The 19,487-nt window shown below is 36.3% G+C and overlaps 1 protein-coding gene across 1 annotated transcript in view; it reads right to left on the bottom strand.

Annotated features, from left to right (window-relative positions):
- PRKAR2B (protein kinase cAMP-dependent type II regulatory subunit beta) overlaps positions 1-19,487 on the bottom strand; it is a 117,948-nt gene that overhangs the window by 18,801 nt on the left and 79,660 nt on the right. Inside the window, exons 3-4 of the mRNA XM_077164235.1 lie at positions 14,481-14,533; positions 8,512-8,595 (exon numbers count right to left, since the gene is read on the bottom strand). Coding sequence (XP_077020350.1) covers positions 8,512-8,595; positions 14,481-14,533 — 137 coding nt within the window. The remainder of the gene's footprint in view (positions 1-8,511; positions 8,596-14,480; positions 14,534-19,487) is intronic.

The raw sequence follows: 19,487 nt of genomic DNA, 5'->3' as shown, positions 1-19,487 counted from the left end.
CATTTTTTTAGTCTTTTTTATTGTGACAACTTAAACTTTATTATTTTAACCATTTTTAAGTACAATCCAGTGACATTACTTTTAAAATGTTGTGCTATCACCATTACAAAACATATTCATCACCCAAAATAGAAACTTGAACCCAAAGTCCCCCTCCTCCTTCCCCCAGCCCCTGGTAACCTCTAATCTACTTTCTGTCCCTATGAATTCTGGATATTTCATATAAGTGGAATCATACAATATTTGTCTTTTATGCTTGGCTTATTTCACGTAGCATAATGTCTTCAAGGTTCATCCATATTGTAGCATGTACCAGAACTTCTTTCTTTCTTTGGGCTAAATAATATTCCACATATGTATATACCACATTTTGTTTATCCATTCATTGGATGATGGACAGTTGGGTTGCTTCCACCTTTTGGCTACTGTGAATAATGCTGCTATGAATGTTTGGTATACATATATCTGAGTCTCTGCTTTCAATCCTTTTGGGTATATACTTAGGAGTAGAATTGCAGGTCATATGGCAATTCTGTGTTTTACTTTTTGAGGAACTGCCTGTTTTCCATAGCGGCTACACCATTTTACATTCCCATTATCAATGCATGAGGTTTGAAATTTACTCCACATCTTCACCTACACTTGCTATTTTCCTTTTTAAAAATAATGGCCATCCTATTGGATATGAAGTTATATTTCATTGTGGTTTTGATATGCATTTCTCTAATGAGCAGTTATATTGAGCATCTTTTCTTGCACTTATTGGCCATTTGTATGTCTTTTTTGAAGAAATGACTATTTAAGTCCTATGCTCAGTTTTAAATTGGTTTGTTTGTCTTGCTATTATTGAGTTGTAAGAGTTCATATATTCTAGATATTAAATCCTTATCAGATGTATGATTTCCAAATTTTTTTCTCCCCTTCTGAGGGTTGTCTTTTCAATTTTGTGATATTGAAAATGTTTTTTTAATTTTTTTATTTTTTGCATGGGCAGGCACCAGGAATTGAACACAGGTCTCCGGCATGACAGGCGAGAACTCTGCCTGCTGAGCCACTGTGGCCCACCCACAATAATGTTTTTTTTGATGCAGAAAACTTTTTAATTTTGATGAAGTCTCATTATCTAGTTTTTCTCTTGTTGCTCATGCTTTTGGTGTCATATCTAAGAAATTAATTGCCTAATCCAAGGTCATGAAAATTTACCTTTATGTTTTCTTCTCTGAGTTTTAGTTCTTACATTCAGGTCTGATCCATTTTGTAAATGTATTTTTGCATCTGGTGTGGATGTGGATATCCAGTTGTCCCAGCATCACTTGTTGAAGAGAATATTGATTCTCCATTGAATGCCTTGGTACCCTTGTTGAAAATCAACTGACCACAGATGTATGGGTTTATTTCTGGATTTTTAATTCTATTCCATTGGTTTATATGTCTATCCTTATGCCAGAACACAATACTTTTATTACTGTAGCTTTTCTATTAAGTTTTGAATTTGCAAAGTATGAGAACTCTAACTTTGTTCTTTTTTCATATTATTTTGGCTATTTAGGGCTTCTTGCTATATATACAATTTTAGTACATTAATGACAGAAAAATGTTAATGTATTTTTATGGTTTAGCTTTAAAATACATAAATGTCACCAATTCAAACTTTTAGAAATAAATTAATAGTGATTAACAATTATCTTTAAAAATAGATGGTAATTAATATTTTAACATTTCAACTTATGTGTGATACTAAAGCAAAAAATGTTTATTTGGTACAAAATTTGTATTTTGACTAGTGCATTTCCTAATATAACCTATGTAGATAGCTTGGTTGAACACCGTAAGTACATGGAACCTTGGATAGGACATGAGATTTTGTTGGTTTGCCCAGAGTGATGCCCTGATGATTCCCAGAGTGATTTGATCAGTGAGTGGAAAAGTATTTGCAAAGTCGCCTTTGAGGAATGGTGAGAACAGGGGAAAATTCAACCTCCCCAAGTTGAATTCTTGATATTCTCACAAGCAGTGTGGACAACTAAAGCTATAGGCTGAGCCCCCAGTCTTGGGGTTTTTTCATATGAAACTTAACCCCAGAAAGGATAGGTCAAGCCTATTTAAAATTAGGCCTAAGAGTCACCCCCAAGAGAGCCTCTTTTGTTGCTCAGATGTGGCCTCTCTCTCCAGCCAACGCAACAAGCAAACTCACCACCGTCCCCCTGTCTATGTGGGACATGACTCCCAGGGGTGTGGACCTTCCTGGCAATGTAGGACAGAAATCCTAGAATGAGCTGAGATGCAGCATCAAGGGATTGAGAAAACCTTCTCAACCAAAAGGGGAACGAGTGAAATGAGACAAAGTGTCAATGGCTGAGAGATTCCAAACAGAGTCAAGAGGTTATCCTGGAGGTTTATTCTTACGCAGTAAGTAGATATCACCTTGTTATTCAAGACGTAATGGAGAGGCTGGAGGGAACTGCCTGAAAATGTAGAGCTGTGTTCCAGTCGCCATGTTTCTTGATGATGACTGTATAATGATATAGCTTTCACAATGTAACTGTGTGATTGTGAAAACCTTGTGTCTGATGCTCCTTTTATCTACCTTGTCAACAGACGAGTAGAACATATGGAATAAAAATAAACAATAGGGGGAACAAATGTTAAAGTAAATTTAGTTTGAAATGCTAGTGATCAATGAAAGGGAGGGGTAAGGGGTATGGTATGTATAAATTTTTTTTTCTGTTTCTGTTTTATTTCTTTTTCTGAATTGATGCAAATGTCCTAAGAAATGATCATGATGATGAATATGCAACTATGTGATGATATTGTGAATTACTGATTATATATGTAGAACGGAAAAAAAAGTTAAGACTTTTACACTGAAAAGTATGAAACACCATTAAAAAAATAACCAAATTAATGGAATGACAAAACAAAATTATCTTTAAAAAGTATGCAGAATCTCTATATGTTGTTATATTAAAAAAAAAAAAAAAGAATAGGACAGAACACTATAGAGTCTGCCACCATCAAAAATTTAAAAATAATATACTTGTGTAGTATAACCCTAGAAAGATACACACGAGAGTGCTAAAAGAACTTGGCCCTGAGGAACTTGGTTGCCGGAAGACAAGGGTGAAAACCTTGTGTCTGATGCTCCTTTTATCTACCTTGTCAACAGATGAGTAGAACATATGGAATAAAAATAAACAATAGGGGGAACAAATGTTAAAGTAAATTTAGTTTGAAATGCTAGTGATCAATGAAAGGGAGGGGTAAGGTATAGAGTCTGCCACCACCAAAAATTTAAAAATAATATACTTGTGTAGTATAACCCTAGAAAGATACACATGAGAGTGCTAAAAGAACTTGGCCCTGAGGAACTTGGTTGCCGGAAGACAAGGGTGGAAGGGAGATCTACTTTTCACTAAATACTCTTTTGATCTTTTTAAATTTTTGTAAATTGGATTTGTATGTTGATTTAAAATTTTTACTTAGTTAAAATAATTCTACATTTAAAATAGAAACTATAGTATTACATCATCATATAAGCTAGAAGAAACTTTTGAAGAATGATGGTAATATGTTTACATGAGGTGATTTTCATTCCCCTCTGGGTACCCGGGAGCTCTGACACTTACTTGTGAAAGAACAGCTGGGGCCGAAGATGAAGCCAAGGTGGCAATAAAGCAGTGCTTTCTTGATGCGATGCTAATTGGCTCCAAGGGGACCATTTTACCCAAATGAGTTCATCAACTCAGGCAACATATGGTCACCTGTCAAAATTCTGAAGGTTGATTAAATGGTTTACTAATATTTTGTTTTGCTTACTATTTATGTATCAACTCTTTTAGGGCAAGTGGAGAAGGGAATAACAGCTTTACTGATTGGCTCTAACTCTAAATGGCAAATGGGGGAAAAGATTAAATAAACCGCTACAGTAACATTTTTGGTTATCCTGGAATTAGCTGCATTTGAAAACATTATAATGCTAAAGAAATCATACATGGATATATGAAAAAGTAATTCATGATAATATATGAAAAAGTAATTCATGATAAAATAAAATACAGGAATATTCTTTCTTTTAGAGCCTCTCTATATGACAAGTGTCTGTTATAGTCAATCGAAATGCAATTTCCCTATAATTATGAACAAAGTGAAAAGAACTTAGGAAATATTTAATAGGCAGAAGCTTATCATGATGACTGACAACTACTGTAGGAAATCCACATCTTATTCTCCCACAGAATGCAAAACCGAGACTAAGCTCAGTTAAAAGGGGCTCTGACTCACTTGAAAAATAACAAATTTACTTTGCATTAATGAAAGAGCCTATCATATAGCATAAGAAATTTATTTTAGTTTGCCTCAAATTAGAAATATTTTAGAAAGAAAAATGACCTACAGAGTCATGAAAATATTGAAAAATATTCATGAAAAGAATATCTTCAAAGAGATGAATAATTGTAAATGCTATGCTGAATGTATGAATATACAGCACTCTAAGGAAATTTTCAAGCTAAACAATGACTTCAGCAAATTCAAATAAGATAGTAGACCAAAGCCACTTTTCTTCTTCTTGGTAATTAGTAAGTAATTACTCTTGCCCTTTCCTCCTTCAAGCTTTCCCATCTCAGGAAAAGTTACCATCTTCATAGTCATTTTAGCCAGACACTGGGAGTCATCCTAGACCCTTCCCTTCAGACTCCAATTCACTGAGTACCAACTTCTGTTACTCAAACTCCTAATTATTTCCTGAAGTCATTATTTTTTGTCTACCCCTTTTTCCTCTTCCCTAGTTCATGCCTATTTATTTTCTCTGAATCATGCCATGCAGTTTTCTAACTAAGCTTCATTATTCCGTTCTTGGCCACTTCCCCATTTAACTCTATCCTCTACAATGCCACCAAAGTGATCTTAGACAAATCTCACTGTTACACTTCTCTACTTAAAACTCTTCAATTGCGCTCACTGCCCATAGGATGTGCCCAATGCTAGAGCACAGCATTCAAGAATGGTCCTTCATGACACAGCACCCACATCTTAGCTCCCACCACAGAATGTCTTCCTTCTACTTTCTAGTGATGACACTTTCTGTACTATCTTCAACTGGCTACCTCCTGCTCATTTTCAGAGGCTCAGCTCAGGTGGCCTCTCCAGCATCCTTAACCAACCTCCAGTTAGGTTAAGAGATGCTCATCTTGTCTTGACCATGTTATAGCATTTATGTTTTACTGAAATGGTTGTATACGTATTTGTAACCCTCAACAAATTATAAGGGCTGAGAAAACAAGAGCCATATCTAAATATCTTTGGGCCTCCAACACATTGAATGGGCCTTGGAACATACAAAACTGAAGTTAAGAAACTGTTGTATGATAAGCAGATTAAATGTATTCTTTATGAATTCAATTAAAATGCATTTGGAATTATTGTAAAAAGTGTATATAATAAAAAATTAGAAGACTGCTTAAAATATGACTTTAACCTAAAACCTTTATGCTGCCATGCTTGAGTATAAATTTCTTAAGCCAGGTGGCAATTTGTTGAGAAAAATTAATGTGTACTTATTTTTATTCTGCATCATTCCTAAAAGGATTTGAGGTAGTAAGGGAATAAATCAAGCTGTTTCTTTTCCCCCAAATTCCAAAAATAGATCTTTTGGGAACATCTATGTAAATATATTTCCTTCTTCCCTATTAACTATTCAATAATGAAAAATATATTTCTGTCCTTTAATTAGAAATTAATGAACTGGTATCTTCTATTTTTTTCCCATACACTGTTTTTAAAAATCTATATAGAAGACCTTTAACAGAGCAGTGAAAGAAATCTAAAAAAATTCCTATGTTCATAAAAATAATCACTTTAATTAAGTAAGTTGCTCCTTACCAGACTATGCTTCCAAAAGTTTTAATATACTTTTAAATGCAACCAAAATTTTCACAGTGCTTTAATATAAAGTTGAAAGTGTAAGGAAAATTAATTTAGATACGTAATGGAATAAAAAGTACCTTAGGAAAGTATAACTAGCAATTTCTTCATTCATGTCTGTTACTCACTTAGTACATAGACACTAAGATATCACTGTTTATACACTGCTGAAACACTGAAATATTGATTCAATTGCACAGGGAAGTATACAAAGAAAATAACATACGGTATGTTCCAAAATACTGAACTAAAATATTTTCACATTGGGCTCTAGTCTTTGCTACTCAAAGTACAGTTGCGGCCCAGCAAGCAGCACTGGTATCACCAGGGAGCTTGTGAGAAATGCAAACTCTCAGGCCTACTGAATCACAATCTGCATTTTAACAAGTTCCTTAATGATATGGAGGCATATTTAAGTTTAAGAAGCTGTTTCAGGTGACCTCTGAAATTTTCCCATGTAAAGTTCTAGTCAAAAACCAAAGACTACTTCACTGAAGCCTACTACAAGTGCAAACGAAAGATTCACTGCACAGCCTTCCATGGGCATTTGGAACAAAAGAGTTAAACATTCAACCAGTGTAATCCCATTAACAAAATTATCATCTTATATATAATAAATACATGAAGTCGTATGTTTTACAATAATCACTGTTAGGACTCATAGAGGTGGGAAATCAGTAAAAGCCACATGGTTTGGTGTCCTTTTGTTTTCATAGCCCCTTATCATTCTAGATCAATGAGTATGGGATTATTTGGAAGTGCATCAAAATTTCACATATTCCCTTTAGTTGCTTATTCCAATATTTAATATGACCAGAAGATTTTTCCATTTAAAGACCAAATTCTTAAACTTTCTATCTTAATTCCATCTCTTATTCTTCCATTATTAGAGAGAACAACCTGCAACCCCATTCTTTAGAGCTCCTAGTTTTGCAAACTCGATGAGAATTCTGGAGGACCTGGATGAAACTAGACAAGAGGCCTTGCCTTAGAGAATACTAATCCACAAGCCAGCTTCAATAGCAGCCCAGGGTATTGAGCCAGGGTTTGATTTTCTCAGCATTGACCACCATGCCTGGAGTGATGGTGCTCATGAATGTGGGATGAATGGACTGAGTAAATAAATTTGGATAAGAAAGATATACCAAGGCTACCCTGAACAGACTTAATTCACACTATGAGAATGTAACTATGTTCAAGGGGTGAAACTTTTAATAAGACCTGGGCTCAAGATTATTTAGCATAAATACCATCATTTTATTACAAATAACAAAATACTTTAAAATAAAACTTATCACTGAATATCCATACCTAAATAAATATAACTGAAAACGTTCTTATTCTTGTCCTAGTATGTATACCTTGAGTGCCATATGCTACCTAAAGAGTGACATAAGGATATAAATATATATAAGAGTGCCATATGCCTCAAGAGAACAGACAGATGAAGTGGCTAATGGATCTTTGGCATGGTCAGTTCAGGACTGTGAGAGCATGTAATCTGGATTCAGGGATAGACATATAGATTTGTAATATGTGGTCCCAAAACAGTATCTCCAGAGTCACAAAATATAATCCCTGTTTCCAGAGGATATGATATAAACATAAAATAGAAACGGAAGAGAATAAAAAAATATTTCAGGGTGTTAATATGACCCAGTGTAGGAGATCTGGTATGCTGCAATACTTCCATCTTTATAAAAATGTCCTTTTATAGACGACCTCATCTTAAAAAGAGGGGCTGGATTTATTGCTTTCTTCTCTTGGGCACTAACCTCAAACTATAAGATGTTACATTTGAACCCCTAAAAAGTAGGGTAAATTACAAAAAGTAACTCAGTTTTTACATTAGAACATGGTGACATGGGTTCTTTCCCAAATAAGTACAATCTGTGATGAAGGAAGCAGAACATTTAGGCCAGAGTGGAGGATAAAATGTGAAGAGCATGCTCACTCATACTGAGACTAGAGATTTAAAAATCCTATAAAGAACAAAAAATCTGCCAACTTTAAAGCCAAGTAAAATATGTATAATACAGAAGTTACACAATAAAATATAATTACTATCAGTGGTTACCGAAAGAGGCAATCCTACATAGGCTCAAAGGTTCCTACACATTTTTGCTAGGTGTATAAGGAACACAATCCACTAACTGCTCTTTATTGATCCATTTCTCAGGGTTGTGTTTGTAGCAAGTAGCCTTGAAGGATGAAATAATGTCTTCTTCCAGACACACAATAAGCTTCCTTACTCCTTGTGCTAAAAGCAGTGGACCCCCAAGCTCAATGTTCCTCTCCTTTAACATAGTCAACTTGATGTACAGACATTCACAAAGGGCTTTTGACATTGTCTGGGAGGGGAGGTAGGAAGGAAGGTGGAGAGAGGGATACACAAATCAAGATGAAGATTTTAGTAATGTTTACAGTAATAAAATCCTTTGTCTATGACTCAGGAGTCTCATGCCTTCTACCAATTTCCATGACACAGTAACAGAATAGCTTGTCAGCTTGCAATCAGGGTAAAATCCAAGATCTTAAACAGTTCTTAATGCTGGTAATGAAAAAAGATTTTATTATGATTTATCTTACCGGATCCAGATTTTTAAACAGCAGGATGTCTTTGCAAGCCTCTTGCAATCTATTTCTTTGATCATCAGTTTTGGGATGTATAATCTAAAAGAACACCAAACAAATAAAAAATCTACATTATAATTCAGTTATTTACTCACCTTACAGATACTCATAAGGGATAAAATCTCCTAACATAAATCAGTGGGCTGTTAGAAGAGAGGCTAGTGCTCAGGTTCACCTTAGGTTAGTAGTGATGTTCATTTTGGGTGACTAGTAATTAAAATATAATTATTAAGAACACTAAGTGGGGAAAGTAATACAAATTTGTCTCAAGGAGGTGGTGTATATTCGTCAATATCGCCTGAATAGTATTCAGAAGAGTGTTTTCCCCCAGTTAGAGCAAGTTCATTATGCAAAGGTCTGTAGTTGGTTAGAAAGATTTGATAAACTTCCAGCTGGTAGGAATAAGTGCAAAAAGACAACAGGTTACAAAAGCTACACTGAAAATCTAGAAACTGCCTGTATTCTGTTTCTACTGAGTTTATTAATATTCTGTCAAGATTTAGCTCTTTCCTTTGAAACTTCATAAAATCTACAGAAGCAAGAAAATTCTTAAATGCATTTTGTATTTGATGCTAAACACATCTCTATTCACAATGCATATAACTGTCCCCACGATGAGTAATTTTCAGAAGGCAGCCATCAACCATGCCCTGCCATCCCAAGAGAGTGTGTATTTGAGGAACAATGAATCCACAGAGTGCTAATGTGCTCGTTTTATAATACGCCTAAGGAAAATATTCCAGGATGGGTGAAGACCCACAGATAGTCCTCTATAAATGGTTTGCCAACTCTCCAGAGTCCCTTTTGACTAATTACATAGAGAAGGCTCAACTGACTTGGACCAAAAGGCTCATTCTGTCACCAACATCGACAGTTTGTAACTACAGAATGAATTAGAGGCAAGGGCTAGCCCTCAAAGCAGCAGACACTGAGCTGGATTCCTGAAGACCTATAGGCCACCATTCCCTATTCCACTGTTCATTCACAGAATGATCATGGTAGATGACTGGTGTGAGTCCTCTGCCTTTTCAGCCAATCAGTCTACCCACTGGAGTAACAAGAATTAGACTGCAGTGGGTTTTCTGCTCATGAATATGTTAAAATTCATAACAGGAGATTAAAATGAACATTTCAAACCCATCTCAATTGGCTGTGATGGAAAATCGTAAGTCCAAGCAAAATCATTAGGAACTATACAATTAATATGTACCAGTTATATACTAAATAAAAGACTATTAGCCAGTGAGAAGGGGGGTCAATGAACTTTCTTTCCTTCAAGGGTACTTTTGTTTACTATCATCTCAAACTAGATTCTAAGACAACATATGAACACAGAAAAAGCAGTCCCTGGTACCTGCTAATCCACTGCTATACTGCCACTTTAAAATGTGGATATTAACTAAATCATACCAACCAAAATCCACTTCTCCTACTTCAAATAAGGAAGAGTAACAATAAAACAAACAAAAAATCAGCTATTTCTCCTTTCACAAAATACATTTAGAACTTCAAACTGCAACAACCATAACTTTGGGAAAAAGAGAAAAAGTTTGGGATACCACATCACCATCTTGTTTCTACATTATTCTTGTCAATTTAGTTTCTTTCTCCCCCACTCATTCTCTTCCTAGGAATCCCTCACATACAAACCCAGCTTTTACCTCTACCTTCTCTCTTTCTAGCTACTTCTAATCTTATCAATTAATTTCTAAATTGTATCGGTGTCTCAATCCTGCCACCACTGCTATTGTTTACTGCTGTCCTCTTTGCTTCTCTTTTTTCTTCTGTTCCTCTCACAGCCTCCATGGCATCCCTTTTCAATACTTAGAGCCCCTCATCTATTACAGACCTCCTGTAAAGCTGCTCTTTGTTCTGGAAAGCAAACAGAAACCAGGTGCAATCTTTGAAGCCTGGGCTCCTCCGCCCCATAACTCCTGCTTCTGAAGACTCACTTTTTCTGTTGGGCTTCACGTGATCAAATATATGAAATCTGCCTCTGGATAACTAAGGCTTCCAGAGTATATACAAGTTTGGTTGTTATTACACTAGAGGCAACTTTGTTTTTTATTAAAACTGACTTCCAATATCAAGATAAAAATAATGTTTTTAAAAATTTAGGTAGCATTTATTATGTGCCAGGCACTGTTTTAAGGGCTTTACAAACATCAACTCATTATATCCTAGTCACAGACCCCATTTGAAGAAGGTACCAACTTAGAGTTAAGAAAATGAGCTTGCACAGGTAAATTCTCCAAGGTCACACAGTCTATAAGCTGCAGAATGGGCATTCAAGGTCTGTGCTGTAAACCAGGGGTCAGCAAACTATGGCCTGCAGGCTCAATCTGTTTCTGTATGGCCCCTGAGCTAAGAAGGGTTTCACCTGTGTTTTTTTAATAGGTGCATGGTTTGGGAATCTAGCCCCCATGGAAAGCAAGCATTCTACAATGAAGGACCTGTGCACCCGGGTTTTACATTTTTTAACGACAGAAAAAAAGACTTAGATTTCCTGACAGATGAAAATTATAGGAAATTCAAATTCCAATGCCCATACATAACATTTTATTGGCACACAGCCACATTCATTCATGATGTATTATCTATAGCTGCTTTCAGGAGAGCTAAGATGTTGCAACAGAGACCTATGGTCCGCAAAGCCTAATATATTTACTGTCTAACCCTTTGCAGAAAAAGTTTGCTGACTCCTGCTCTAAACCACTACGCCCTGCTGCCTTTCAATGAAAAAAATTAGAAAACCAACTAAGAAATAAAATATACTTCAAGACATTTTCTTTAGAGAAAATATTATATAACTTTTGTCAAACAAGAGAAATCTGTACAAGATGTTTTCATATTTCTCCAATCCATTCTCCACACAGAGCTAAAAGTACTCTTTTTAAACATTTTAATAAGAACATCCCATTCTTTTGCTTAAAACCTCAATGGATTCTATCACACGTACTCAGAAGTAAGTCCCCACTCTTTCCATCTCCCTTCTCACCTCCACCACTCATTCAGCACCACCCATACCTGCTTTACCTAGGACCTCAAACTTCTGAGCAAGTCCCCTCAGATCACCTTCAGGCATGCCTGAAAATATTCCTAGGACTACAGTACTGGCAAGACTCTCCCTTCCTGTCCATCCTTCTGATCTTACCTCAAGAAGGCCTTGTCCAAACATTCTACATAATTAAGGCCCCTGGCTTTGGGGAGCTTTGTTTGGTTTTGTTTTAATTCCTATACCCTGTTTCACTGTTCCTTTAGTACCTCATATTTCGGAATTATTCATTAATTTATTTACTTGTTACTGCTTCTACCACTAGACTCTAAGTTCCATGAGGGCAGGGACTCTTTCATTTTGCTCATCACTATCAACCCAGCACCTAGCATGGGAACTAGGTATGTAAAAGGCACTCAAAAAAAAAAATTTGTGGAGTAACAGAACAAAGAAATGTATCACTTTTAAAATTTATTTGGTCTTTACCAATTTCTACATGCTAGACATATAATTCTTAAGTTTTCATTTATCAAAGATATTAAAACTAAAACTATTTATTATTTTCCAAAAAGAGTCCAAGTATTTAAATGCTCTTTCAATTCATATCAGAGAATAAATACCTACTAGTCTAAGAGACTTAAGGATTTGGAGATACGTACATAGCTTCCATGAAGCAATACAAGATGCCCAAATGTTACTTTATCAAAATAAAGTATATGTTTTCTTCACAGACATTTCTCAGTATCAGTTTAGAGCCAATTAACTTTGAAATCTGTAATTATCATTCCCAACGGTTATGGTGCAGTTTGTCTTATAATTTCTAAGAAAAAAAAAATAGTAGTTTTTGGTAACACATTTATAGGAGAGAATACTCAACCTAATTGAGAACCTAAAGCACTTTATTACAATCATTAACATATAATTAACATAGCAATTATAAAAACCTATCAAAAATAACTAGAAGGGTGAGACAGGGAAAACTCTTAAGGCCAATGCTAGGAACTGCCTTCATTTATAGGAGTGGTTGGTTCTCTAGTAGCCAACTCTGGATTTCTTCACCCTGCCACTAGGAAACTCCCTCCTAGGAAAATGGAATTTTGAATTGAGAGATACTGCAATAAGTAGAGAGTGGTAGATGAGTCCCCTTCAAAGAGAATACTCTTAAGTCTTGCCCCATCACTGTTAAATGAAGCCCAGAGACAGGCTGGCTCCTGCCTGCTACCTACAGTTTAGTTTTTAACTCTTACTGGAATTCTAAGCAATCTTGAAGCATCTGTACAATAATTTCTCCCCTAGATGTTCTTTTTCATTTTTATGTCAATGGGACCAGTTCTTTTACTGACAGCCAAATGTACAGTAACCAGTAGAGCCTCTCCTAACAAAACTGTTGGTCAAATCACTTAATATCTCATGTACCAAATGGTATCTAAAATTCCTATCAAGTCCTAGTAGATTTTGAATCTATGAATTATTATATATTGTTTTCAAATTGTATTTTAAAATATTCTTTAATTTAGATTTTCACTAATTTAAATCAGCTCAACCACTTATTTACATTACTAAGTTTTGCAAATCATACATGTATAAAAATATAAAATATAAAAAATATAAAAATATAAAATATAAAAAAAAGCATATGGTCTTTAAATATCCCCTATTTTGTTTCTTTGAGATACATGAAGTATATGACAGATTTGATCTAGTTTTTCAGACCACATGGAGTCGTAACAGCATATTAAAATTTAGTAAAGATACCTTGCTCCTGAGACAACAAAATTTTCAGTGAGGTAAAAAGAATATAGACTGAGATTTATGGACTTCATCAAAATAATTTAATTTTCAGCGAGAAATGAGCTCCAACAACCACGGGGCAGATAAACCCTATATATACAAGAATGAAAAAGGATTTCTTCTGTCATAAGGCTCCTGTCTTTTTACTACTGGATTTTCCCTATACTTCAGGAAAATTAATGATGAAGTAATTTAGGAATATAGCATCTGCTTTTCCATATTAAAAATTTATCTTATTTAAGAATTTTTCATCAGAAGCAAAGAAGTCTGTTTCTGCTTTCTGGTTTTTTTTGAAGGCCAAGGAGAAAAGGGGGACTTGTTCAAAATACGTATTCAAAAAAGCAGTAAAGCAATTACTTTCCATTTTTAGGCACAGTAATCTCTTATTTAGTTTACTTTTACAGAATAAATAATAGGAGAGCTAAGCTAAAGGTCACATCTTAAAAACCGCTTCAAGTTACACTGGACAAATTCTTACAAAAACATAGGGTCTCCTGGGTCAAATTCCAGTGCCTGCCCGTGTTAAAAAAAAAAACAAAAAAACATTAGGGTCTCCAAGAAACCAGTTTCTGAGCAAACTGTCATAATCAGAGAATTAAAAACAACAACTAATAATTGCTGTACTGATGCTTAAGAGGTGATTTGTTTGTTTAAGAGTAAACTTTTGTTAGAAATTAATAGAAGCAGAAGGCCTTTCCCAGTATTTTTTATTAGAAATACTGTGTTAGAAATACAATGGTATCATTATGAGAAAGATACCTAAAAACGTTTTCACCACCAGGCTGTATTTTGTAAAAGAACTAAAACCACAACTCCAGTGAGTTTTAATGTGCACCTTCTCTTTTTTTTTTAGGCACCAGGAATCGAACCCGGGTCTCCGGCATGGCAGGCGAGACTTCTGCCACTGAGGCACCTTCTCTTTTTATCCAAAGAGACATATTTTTTAGATAAAAGTAACTCCCTAAAACTTCAAGTTGAAGTAGGCTATCACAGAGAAGACTGGGGAAAGAATCGTGAAAATGATTCCATTATGTCTCCTGTTAACCCATATTTATGTCTATTAACATCCTTTCTATTATTTTCTTTATACCACAGAGTAGTATCTATTTAAAATTAATTTATTCAGTAAATTACATACCCTGGATTCTGCATCATCTTCTTCTTCATCAGGATTATAAGCTTCTGCACATACTACAAATACAAAAATGGACATTTTAAATATTCATTCACCAAGAAATACATTACAGTAACTGTATCTTTAAACATTAATGACCAGAAAGAATTTTTAATTAATTTCTTTCACAGGGGAAAAACATTAATTCATTTCATCCAGGAAAAGCAGTCTATCCCCCCAAAAATGGTTTCATATTACAGTTTATAAGGAATCTCTTAAAATACAAAGTTGCATTTTAAAACATTGACAATTCCATTTTGTTTTCTCCTATTCAGAGAAACATTGTTTGAAATCTTAAAATTACCCAAAAGAACAGAAACAAAAAGATAAAATCTAAATCTGCTACAAAATGGTCAGTTTAATCATATTCATGAGTAATATGAGTAACTTTCATAATTTATCCATAATCCAAACCCTCACAGGCAAATATTAGTAAGATTTTGTACATTTCCTTCCAGTCTTTATTCTGAATTGAGTTCATACTCCATACATAATTTAAAAAACTGTTTTTCTCATGTAACACTATAAGAATTTCCCATGCCATCAAAAACATTTTGTAAATATTGTTTTTTAATGACTGCAGATTATTTATCATATGCTATAATTAACCACTTTTCTAATGCTGGACATTAAGCTGGTTTCCAGTATCTCTCTGTTAAAACAAGCTTGAACCGAACATTTTTATGCATAAACATTTGTCTATATTTCAGATTATGGTATAGAAATTATTCCCAAATGTTATTTTCGGGACTGTAGGGTATGATATTTTCAAGGCAAAGAAACCAAGTTTCTTTGCAGAGGGGTTGTACCCATCCATTATCTTACAAAGAATGTGTGGGCTCCTCTAACTGTACAACAGAACTAGATGTTATTGCTCAAAATCTTTGCCAATTTAAATGGGAAAAAAAGGATAATTAAAATTTTTAAAAATTATTCTTGAATCTGAACAATTTAAAAATGTTTATAAACAGAATACATTTCCTCCTTTGGTCTAAACATTGAAAAATTTTTAGTTTTCTCTTCTACTTACACCAGTTTTCAATTAACACCTTATGTGTAATATTACAATTGTTTTATTCAGTCTGCTTTTTAACTAAAATTAAAAATTTTTTTTAAGATTATGCATATGTTCTGTTTTTAATATAGTAAAAACTATCAGGGAAGAAACTTCCCTAATGTTATTCAAATCCTATGTTAAACATCACAAAAGCCTCACTGCTTTTGAGGTTATTTGCAAATCTAAAGGTGTGTTACTTCTCTTTCTTCTTGGCTTTTTAAAGGCTAGATCTTTCTATATTCACCCTTTAATCTATATGGACCTTATTCTGGCATGGATGAAGAAATCTGAAGAATAAGGACACGTGAAAGGCTGAGGAGCATCTTCCCCAAGACTGTTAGGCATCAAGAGTATTATCATCAGGCTGTCTACTTCTTCCTGCATGACAGACAGCCTCATCTTTTCGTGCAGTGCCAGCCACATCTCTGAGGCAAGATGGTGATGGTCAGAATAAATAGATTGGGCCGTACATGGTGCCTGATCACCAGGGCCGTTGTAAACTCTGGCAAAGTGCAGGTTGTTGCCATCAATGACCCCTTCATTGATCTCAACTACATGGTCTACATGTTCCAGTATGATTCCACCCATGGCAAGTTCAAAGGCACTGTCAAGGTTGAGAACAGGAAGCTTGTCATCACTGGGAATCCCATTACTATCTTCCAGGAGTGAGATCCCACCACCATCAAATGAGGTGATGCTGGTGCTCACTTGAAGGGTGGTGCCAAAGGGGTCATCATCTCTACCTCTTCGGCTGATGCCCCCATGTCTGTGATGGGTGTGAACCATGAGAAGTATGGTTCCCTCAAGATCGTCAGCAATGCTTCCTGCACCACCAACCCAACTGCCTGGCCCCCTGGCCAAGGTCATCCATGACAACTTTGGCATTGTGGAGGGACTCACAACCACTGTCCATGCCATCACTGCTACCCAGAAGACTACAGATGGCCCCTCTGGGAAAATGCAGCGTGACAGCCAAGGGTCTGCCCAGCGTATCATCCACGTTTCTACTGGCACTGCCAAGGCAGTGGGCAAAGTCATCCTGGAGGTGAATGGGAAGCTCACTGGCATGGCCTTCCATGTCCCACCCCCAGTGTATCTGCTATAGATCAGAACTGCCAGCTAGAGAAAGCAGCCAAGTATGATGAACTCAAGATGGTGGTGAAACATGTGTCAGAGGGCATCCTGAGCCATACTGAGGACCAGGCTGTCTCCTGTGACTTGAACAGTGATAACCATCTTCCAAAACGCTGGTGCTGGCATTACCCTCAATGACCACTTTGTTAAGGTCATTTCCTGGTATGACAATAAATTTGGCTACAGCAACAGGATGGTGGCCTTATGGTCTCCATGACATCCAAGGATAAAAGCCTCTGGATCACCACCCCAGCAACAGCTGAGGAGAGGCTGTCAGCTGCTGTGGAGTCCTGGTCTCAATTCAATCCCCATTACTGAGAATCACCCATCCTCCACAGTTTCCACCCCAGACACCCTGGAGAAGGGGAGGGGCTGAGAACCCTACTGTTTTAGTTTGCTAGCTGCTGGAATGCAGCACACCAGAGACGGATTGGCTTTTAATAAAAGGGGATTTATTTTGTTAGTACTTCAGAGGAAAGGCAGCTAACTTTCCACTGAAGTTCTTCCTTACGTGGGAAGGCACAGGATGGTCTCTGCTGGCCTTCTCTCCAGGCCCCTGGATTCCAACAACTTTCCCCAGGGTGACTTCTTTCTGCATCTCCAAAGGCCTGGGCTGAGCTGTGAGTGCTGAGATGAGGTATGCCGAGCTGCATGGGCTGTGCTACATTGCGGTCTCTCATTTAAGCACCAGCCAATTAAGTCAAACGTCCTTCATTGCAGCAGGCACGCCTGTTAGCCGACTGCAGATGTAAATCGGCAACAGATGAGGTTCACGTACCATTGGCTCAAGTCCACAGCAACAGAACTAGGTGCCTTCACCTGGCCAAGTTGACAACTGAATCTAACTACCACACCTACCTTGTCATGTACCAACATACCATAAACAAAGTACACCAAACCAAAAAAAAAAAAAAAAAAAGTATTATCATCATTGGTATCAGCACTATTTTAAAACCGAACTTCAGCTTTCCTAGCTCCAGGTATTACTCTATACACCTAGACCAGTGGTTCTCAACCAGGGCCTATGCTGCCTCTCAGGGGACACCTAACAATGTCTGGTGTTGGGGGTAGGGGGTATATATACAGTGGGGAGAGCAGGTAGAAAGGAGATTCTACTGGCATTTAGTGGGTAGAGGCAAGAGATGTTCAACATCTTACAATACACAGAACAGTATCCCACTGCACCCCCACCCTCCCAACAAAGAATTAGTCAGCCCAGATTATCAACAGCACCAAAGTTGAGAAATCCTGACCTAGTGTTTATAATCTCATTTAATCTCACAACAACCCTAAAATAGGTGTTAATATCACCATCTGACAGTGTATCTTGGTCAAGATCATACCTTGTAGTAAACAACAGGACAGGCCCAATACTTCTAAATAACGCTTGCTATTCTAGTTCATGTAAACCCCAGGACTGTCTGATTGTCTAACTCCAAACCCTATGCTCCTAGTCACTGTTTTTTTGTTGTTGCTGTTTTGTTTTTTGCATGGGCTGGCACCGGGAATCGAACCTGGGTCTCCAGCATGGCAGCCAAGAACTCTGCCTGCTGAGCCACTGTGGCCCACCCCCTAGCCACTAGTTTTATATTTCACTGCCTTGGTGAATTTACCTATACATGGTCTGGAATCAGCTTTCTGTCTCAAAAATCTAACAAAAGTGGGTCTGTCTTTTGGAGCAGGCTCACATTAAACCACCTCACTGATGCACATAACCAGAATGCCAATTTAGTAACTCACTTCCTGAGTGACATACGGAGCCAGTAAGACCAGTGTGCTCCTTGCAGGAAGACCATACAGGAAGCCAAATCACAATTTAAAAGTTGCTTGGTGAGCAGGAAATGAAAATAAATTGAATGTTTAATGGCATCAGTCTGGAACAGCCTGAAGCATCCATATACACAATACAGATGCCTTGCTAATGTGACTGAGAAACTTTAATTGGGTTGCCTGCGACTCTCCAGAGAGCACAAAGGCATGTACTTTTACATTCTGTTTCGTTGAGTGACCAAGTTCCTAATAGACAGGACTGGCTGTACAACTTGCAGGGCCCAGTGCAAAATGAAAATGCTGCTGCTTGTTCAAAAATTATAAGAATTTCAAAAGGATGCAACAGCACAGCATTAAACTATACCCAGGGTACTTTTGAGCATGGGGTCTTGCTAATAGGATCAACAATTCAATGAAGCATATATATACACACATGCTTCATGTAATTCTGTAAGACATTTGGTAATAGGTAAGATATTTGGTAATAGGTAAGATATTTGGTTCTTTAAGGTAATTTGTGTGTGTGTGTGTATGTATATATATATATATATATACATACACACACACACACACATACATACACATACATATATATACACACACACACACACTCTGATCCACCAGTGTCGATCTTATATTTTAATTCACAGAAGGAAATCTTAAAAAAAAAAAAAGTTTTATTCACACACTATACAATCCATCCTAAGTGTACAACCAATGGCTCTTGGTATAATCACATAGCTATGCATTCATCACTACAGTCAATATGAAAACTTTCTTATTTCTTACAAAGGAAAAAATCCCATATGCCTTATACACTCCCATTGTGGAAAATTAGCTTTGTTAAGTTTCTTTGTTACAACTAATGAAAAAATATTACAATTTTACTGTTAACTATAAACCTTAGTTTATAGTAATTGTATTTTTCCCATATAACACCCTAATACTTTGAAAGAGTGACATATGTTATTCTAGTTCATATTAAAACATGCTTATATGTAAAAATTATC

Source organism: Tamandua tetradactyla, chromosome 1 (assembly GCF_023851605.1).
Source record: "Tamandua tetradactyla isolate mTamTet1 chromosome 1, mTamTet1.pri, whole genome shotgun sequence".
In the NCBI taxonomy this organism is placed as follows: Eukaryota; Metazoa; Chordata; class Mammalia; order Pilosa; family Myrmecophagidae; genus Tamandua; species Tamandua tetradactyla.
Note: the sequence above shows the minus strand (reverse complement) of the source record. Positions and strands in the feature narration are given on the sequence as shown.